Raw genomic sequence first — 7720 nt, 5'->3', positions numbered from 1 at the left:
TTAGTGGTTAGCATGTTCGCCTCACACCTCCAGGGTTGGGGGTTTGATTCCCGCTTCCGACTTGTGTGTGTGGAGTTTGCATGTTCTCCCCGTGCCTCGGGGATTTCCTCCGGGTACTCCGGTTTCCTCCCCTGGTCCAAAGACATGCATGGTAGGTTGATTGGCATCTCTGGAAAAATTGTCCGTAGGGTGTGAGTGCGTGAGTGAATGAGTGAGTGTGTGTGCCCTGCGATGGGTTGGCACTCCATCCAGGGTGTATCCTGCCTTGATGCCCGATGACTCCTGAGATAGGCGCAGGCTCCCCGTGACCCGAGGTAGTTCGGATAAGCGGTAGAAAATGGATGGATGGATGGATGGATGTGTTAAGTGTTTTAAATATGTAAAATACATAATATAACATTATTTCAATAACTAGTATGTACTAAATTATTAGACTATAAAATACAAATAAAAATAGCCTTATCACAGAGTGTGGTATCTGAGAAATTTTGTCACACTTGGTAAGAATTCCACACCTCAGAATTCCACAAACAGGTTTTAATATCCAAAGAAAGGGGAACAAAATAGGCAGTCAAACCACAAAAACAAGAAATTCAAAAATCAAATAATCGCCTCTAATAAATCCATGCAGAAGGCGTGTTTAAAAAGGTCATAGTTGCAGAAATGAGGAAGAACGTTACTGATTAAATTAACTCGACCTGCAGGAAGGGATTTCATTTGACAGTCTGAGTGACTCCAAGACGATTTCTATTTTTTAACATACTCGGCAGTGGGTAAGAAGATTTTTAACATTGATTTTGATCTTACATGTACCTGGGATAGTAATTAAACTTATTATTAATAAATTATAACTAAAGTTAAATGATATGGATTTAAATACACTGAGTTAAAATGATTAGATAATCTATTGTATTATTTTAGGTATGTTACATTTTGAGCAAAAGTAACATTTGATAAATATGATTTACAGGAAAGATGATTTTGTGGGCTCTTCTTCTACTGAGCATGGCTTTTTGCCCTGTATCACCAATGGTAAGTTTGACAGTAAATAATCTATACATTACATAGAGAACACACTGGTAGGTGTATATGTGTTAGGTTAGTGTATATATAATGGTAATATTGATTTTTGAGTAGTTTTAATATTGCTTTCTCATTTCCTCCTCAGCCTTCATCAACTGTAACTAGTGAGTAAAACATAAAGTCAATATTAACTTCATTTTAAAGTTACTGTAATGTGATTTTGTATATTTATATGTAATAAAGTACTTTATGTGTTTCTTCACATCATGTTGTTATCCAGCATTTTGCAAATTAAGTTTACATCATCAAAGACGTATGAATTTGATTACAAATCACTGAACAATTCATACACTTCTGTTTGTACGTCTCTAAAAGACTATACAACATGTATAAACCTTTGTTTATTAATGTCTTATAACACAATGTTCCTGATATACAGCGACGCCACACACATACTATTAACATTTTGATTGAAACCTATAACAAGAGATTTGAGCTACTACTCTCATATCAAAATGAAGTTTGGTATTGAAATCACACAGAGACCATATTTCCGGGATTAAACACAATGAACACAACTCTACAATGAAAATAAACCTCTTATTTTTCTTTTCTTTCTTTCTTTCTTTCTTTTCTTTCTACTTTCTATAAGATGTTGATGAGGAACGGAAAGACATTCCTGATATAAACAAAGGTAAAACTGCTTTATTATAAAAATATCTCAGTAAAGCAGAAATGTAATATATGTGTCTATAATGTTTTCATCAAATGTGAGCATATGTGTTTTATGGCATTAGATTTACATCTTAAAGAGGGAGACATCATGGTGGTGAGTTCTAGTATCCTGGCAGATATTATCATACATATTTCCTGCTAATAATCACTGCATATTATCTGCTTTAAAGTCAAGGCAAAAGAGTTCACTTTTGGATAAACAATCCAGATGGGAAATCCCTGTCCCCTACATGCTGAGTGCTTATCTGAGTAAGACAATGTGTTGTTTCTTTCAAGTATGTTTATAGATATACTGTATGTGTTTCTATGCTTCCTATTTCAACTTTTTCAAAGTTATGTTGTGGTCTCTTTAATAGTAAATGTATGTTATTACAAAATAAATACTGCAAATTACTGTCAGTGTAACAGTCTTTAGAATTATATTTTCAACAAACCATTATTTGTATATCTTGCGGAACATTGTGCGTACATAACATAACATAACTTGATGAATTATGGAAATAATAATTTGCATGATATTTACAAGATTTATTTACATTAAGGCCCAACATATTGAGGGAATGCAGCTTTATGACAACCTGTCACCTGCATAGAGATGAGTCTGTCAGAAATAATGATCTGACAAGAAGTCTGTGTCCTTTATTGGGGATTAAAAAAAATTTAGAACATAAATCTGGTTGCACTTGAACAGCAACTTGCATAGCTGTGGTGTGTTTCTAACTTAAAATGAGCTAACATGCACTTGGTAAATCCATTTACCAAGAGCAAATGTACAGTCTAGAATGTCATGTTGTTTACTGTTTGTGTGTGATTAAAACATTTGAAATGTTATTTTTCAGAATAAAGATCTTCTGATTTTATTAGATTTCAGTTTTTGTGTGTACTTGATTGGTTTTGATTGTGGTTATAGGTGTGGACTATAGAGGAGTTATACTGAGAGCTTTTGAGCAGTTCAGACTGAAATCATGTATTGACTTTAAGCTCAGGACGACAGAAGAATTTTACATCTCCGTGGAGTACTTTGATGGGTACAGTACAGTTCCATTAAATAATGTATATATAGACTACACATAGATCAATTGATGATGATTTTGCAGGTGTTGGTCATATATCGGGCGGAGTTCCCCGGGTCAGAGTCTTTCCATTGGTAACGGCTGTGGAATCATAGGCATTGTTGAGCACGAGTTTCTTCACGCACTGGGATTTTACCATGAACAGTCAAGATATGACAGAGATGATTATGTGACAATAAAAATTGAAAACATCCTCTCAGGTAGTCCTATAATGTTTCACCTATTTTGTTCATTCAAGTATACATATAAATACACCATGAGTTTTGCCTTATCAACAATCCAGCATGATAACTTTAGTATTTTTTAATTTCAGGCAAAGAGAGCAATTTTGATAAATACAGTGAGAGTGTAACAAGCATCCAAGGCACACCGTATGACTACATGTCTGTGATGCATTATGATAAAAATGCCTTCAGCAATGGTAAAGGATCCACAATCATCACCAGACATCCTGAGTTTGAGAATGTGATTGGTCAGCGTCTGGGCATGAGTGAATATGATGCTGTTGAGCTCAACTTACTCTACAAATGCAGTAAGTTTTTTGTCATCTTTATAACCTTTATTACAGGGTGGATTCTATTTAATGTAACACAAGGAATTTTTGAAGGTCTGATAAATACTGCTGGTACGTGTCAGAGTTACACAACACCACAAAACAACAAAAGACACAAGAATGTCACTTGAAACATGTCACATGGAAACGCTTTAATCCTTTTTGTTTCCTCATTTGTTTACGAACGTTTCATTTGTGTTCCAGATTCATCCACGTCTTTCCTTGACCACTGTAGTTTTGATGACGAGTCTCTGTGTAAGATGAGTGTTTGTTCTTCATCTGAACACGGATGGCAGAGGGTGAGTTCAGTGAGCGATGTCAATGTAACTGACCACACCTACTGGAGCAAAGAGTCAAATGGTGAGATTTTCAGTGAATGTCGTTTGAATGTTTCATTTTAAATATCTGCAAGTCGTGCATTTTCCTTTTTAGCGTGGTATGTAGAGATGGTGCTGCACATTCTCACTCCCAACTTGTCAAGTTTTGGTTAGCGCCCTTCTGCGTCACTTTTCCAAGCATAGGACACCCTTAAGCTTCAGTTTCGGCTGTGCGGGGTACTTCTTTGCTTTTCGGTTCTTTGTCTCACACATCAGTTCAAGGCGCATTTAATGGTTCTCACAAAAAATGGCCACAACTGAGTTTCCATAGTTTGAATAAAATGGACTATGGTCAACTGTGGTCAAAAACTGTTTAAAGTATTACAACTTGCGTTGCCAACGTACATTTATTTATACTAACTAAATGCGTTACGCAAAGTTTCCAGAATGACTGTGTAATGCAAATACAGTTATCCTGGCTGTTTAAGTTTAAATGAATCATACTTCATTTTAAAATTACACACTGGTATATAATTTCATAGTAACTGTAAAAATTGCATGCACATCTTGTCTGTGTTTTGATACCAAAGTTTGAAAGGTTGAAAACTGACATTAAAGGTCACTCCGTGCAATAAAAAGGGAAGCGGAAGGGTGTTAACCAAACTTCAATGGGTGACAAGTTGGGACTGAGAATGTGTAGAAAAAGGTCACAATATTATATTACATAAATATCCCCCAAATCTGCTAGAACCCATCAAATAACTGATATCATTTTTTTATAATCCCCTATCTTTAGTATCCAAGGAAGTAATTATATCTCTCAAAATATGCGTTGTAATTTTCTTCCTTTTCAATGAACTTGATATGAGTCATTGCATTTGACACTTTAGGGTTTGGTCCTAAATTTTTTAACGTCATAAAGAAATGTAAAGAACTTAAGTAAACACTTGGCAGTCTTGACAGCCTTTAGGTGAAAACTTTTCATTGAGACTTCCCTTAACCGTTTAACTAAGTGTTTGCTTAAAGGTTTTGTCACTTGTCACTGTGTAAGATAATCAGCTGAGATGTACTATCCCTATAACAACGGTACCTGATGTACAACTTCAGGAAAAACAGGTTTCTAGTCGAAACGCTTGTAATGTTACGAGACATGGTTGGGTGAAATATGAACAACAACAAATGCTGGGTTATAAATTAACCCAGATAAAAGTGTCTGCTAAACAAATTTAAACCCACCAGAGGAGAAACCGTGAGAAGTAAAAATTGAAAGGATGTTTTGGAAAAGGTTTTATAATTAACAAAGTTACAACCAAATTGTTTTCATCTTGGACGCCCTTCTTTCTTAGTGTCTAATATGTCAATGAAACTGATATTATTACCTGCAGGCACCTCTTTCTTCATGCACTTCAATGCAGTGGGGAGAAATGAGGGCGACTCGGCTCGACTGGAGAGCAGAGAAATGACCCCGACAAGAGATTGCAAAGTTCAGTGCCTGCAGTTCTATTACCATCACAGTGCCAATGAGAATGACCAGCTCAACATCTGGATCAGGGAATACCGTGACGCCGCAGACAGAAGAGGAACTTTGAGACTCATGGACCAGATCACAGGTCTTACTCGCTGCTACAGAATAAAATCACAATTAAACAATAATCTACAAGATGGCACGTCATTTCAGACTGTAGCCTTTCCAACATCAGTGTTATTCTTAAACAGTCACCACAGAATATACTGTATCTATCAAAAACACTGATGTTTCAATATTTTTCGAAGCATTAAATGTCTTTTTGCCAATTAAGTTGAAGTATTCTGTCCAGAGGTTTCTCAAAGTACACTTTTTTTGCAGGACAGCCTAATAACTACTGGCAGCTGCACCACGTGCCATTAAATGCAAATAAAACCTTCCAGGTCGTATTTGAAGCCCGTAAAGGAGCTGGAAACTCCAGTGGTGGTTTCTCATTGGACGATATCAATATTTCACAGACCGAATGTCCTCACATATGGCAGATAAGGAACTTTGAGAAGCTCATGAATGAAATACCGACTGGTTCTGACATATACAGTCCATTGTATTACTCTAGTGACGGTTATCGCTATCAGGTGTTCTTGAGGAATGACGTGACTTACTTTTCGATGTATGTCCGTCTGGTGTCTGGTGAGTTTGATGATAAGCTGCAGTGGCCTTGTCCATGGAGACAAGTGACCTTCCAGGTGCTTGACCAGAATCCACACATGCAGAGACGCATGTCCTATGAGAGCAGCATCACCACAGACCCAACTTTGGTTACTGGTGAGACAGTATTTCACCTGTTTTCACCATCACTCTTCATCTGTTATTTAAATATACTGTCACATCAGAGCTAAACATGAAGTTATTAATATCCCTTAAAACCTCTTTGTCCCATTTTTTTATAGAAGATGGCACATATTTCTGGAACAATCCTCGAATCAATGGAACTCAAACCATTATTGGCAATGAATCTGTATTTGTTTCACGTGGATTTGGCTATCAGTATTTCATGTACAAAGATGAGCTCACTAAAAGAGACTTTCTCAAGGGTGGTGACATCATATTTCTCTTCAGCATGCAAGGTAGGTTTGGTGACTTCAAAGAACTGATTTTCATGATGTTCACATGGTCCACAGCTGCTCCTGAGATAACACTTTTATCTGTGAATATAAATGTTGTTACTAATCCAGAATACTTTGTCTTAGATCTCTCATGGCTGCTTCAGTATGAATCTGTACCCTGTCCAAATGTGAAAGTGAAGCATATCAACGCTACGGTTAATGAAAATATCAGTCAGGGTCCATGTGTTTCCAGGTGAATCTCCATTTACAAACCTTTCTAAATATGTCTGATGTTGATATTTTAGACACTTGTGGCACAAAGTAAAGCTCAAATTGGTTCACTGAATATGCAAAAATAGCATCTGTTAAATATGTTACATTTCCAGTTTAATGTAATCTAATAAGATATTGTGTAATTATTTGTTGTTGTTTTTTTTGCTTCTTAGGGCTCTTACCACCCCACAGCCAATCATTACAACTGTACCGGGACCCAATGATCAGTAGGTCACCGTCTCATGTGGTTATTTAGTTTTATAGGGCTTGAAAAGGTTGAGACTGGCTATTGCATAAACAAAGCATGCAACCCAAACACTCCAATATATGAGAACAATATTCTCTTCTAAGGTTCACTGTTTAGACAAAGTATTTTGTATTTATCAATAACTATCCTCCTCACATCTGTATCTCTCTTTTCTCTTTTAGTGACTGTCTGGATATTTTCTGTAGTTCCAGCTCCAGGACTCCGTCCTCTCTGATCCTCTTAGTGGTTTTGTTTCTGTTGATGCTGAAATAATCATGAGAAATAACAGTTTCATAACTTAACAAAAAATTTAATTCAATCACTAGATTCATGTTAATCCATCTGTTATTTCTGGTATATGATCAATTTGTATTACATGAGCTACAGTATATATAGCACTCATCATGTTCTTTTTAACCCTAAAACTTACATGTTTAAATATGAATATTCCTTAAATTGTGTGACATCATTGCCTAAATCCTGAAAACAAGTTATTAAAATGTGTTTGAATTTTAATTCAAAAGAACGAGGATTACTGTAAAACCTGTCTGTGTTTATCATTAAAGGATTAAACATGATACTCTAATCTACACTGCAGGGGTGGCACCACCACTCCAAAAGTGTGGGGCAAACTTATTATAAACAATTAACAAAATGACTTCCCACGTGTGGGCAAAACAAAAGAGACAGGATGACTCTAAACTGAACATTTCTCTCTTCACATAAAACCTAAGGCTTTGTCATGACTCTGCCACAAGACCAAGAATAATCATGACATGATTAGGCAGAATCATATCAGTGCCTTAGGCTTGCCACAATAAAAGGCCACTTTAAAATGTGCAGTTTTATCTCACAGCAAAATGTGGCAAATTTTGAGGGAGCGTGCAATTGGCATGCAGACTGGATCAGGTATATCCGGTATGTCCAT

The 7720-nt window shown here is 36.3% G+C and overlaps 1 protein-coding gene across 1 annotated transcript; it reads left to right on the top strand.

Annotated features, from left to right (window-relative positions):
• Positions 1-716: 716 nt before the first annotated feature.
• LOC130413226 (meprin A subunit beta-like) lies at positions 717-7308 on the top strand. Its single transcript, XM_056738287.1, has 16 exons — positions 717-773; positions 971-1032; positions 1169-1187; positions 1676-1717; positions 1821-1852; positions 1929-2007; positions 2669-2786; positions 2856-3031; positions 3145-3363; positions 3589-3744; positions 5087-5311; positions 5548-5991; positions 6117-6293; positions 6417-6525; positions 6719-6772; positions 6975-7308. The coding sequence occupies exons 2-16, from the start codon at positions 976-978 to the stop codon at positions 7063-7065; spliced, it is 1998 nt and encodes a 665-aa protein (XP_056594265.1). The 5' UTR covers positions 717-773; positions 971-975; the 3' UTR covers positions 7066-7308.
• Positions 7309-7720: the final 412 nt, after the last annotated feature.

The sequence above is a fragment of the Triplophysa dalaica genome, chromosome 23, assembly GCF_015846415.1.
Source record: "Triplophysa dalaica isolate WHDGS20190420 chromosome 23, ASM1584641v1, whole genome shotgun sequence".
Classification (NCBI taxonomy): Eukaryota; Metazoa; Chordata; class Actinopteri; order Cypriniformes; family Nemacheilidae; genus Triplophysa; species Triplophysa dalaica.
Note: the sequence above shows the minus strand (reverse complement) of the source record. Positions and strands in the feature narration are given on the sequence as shown.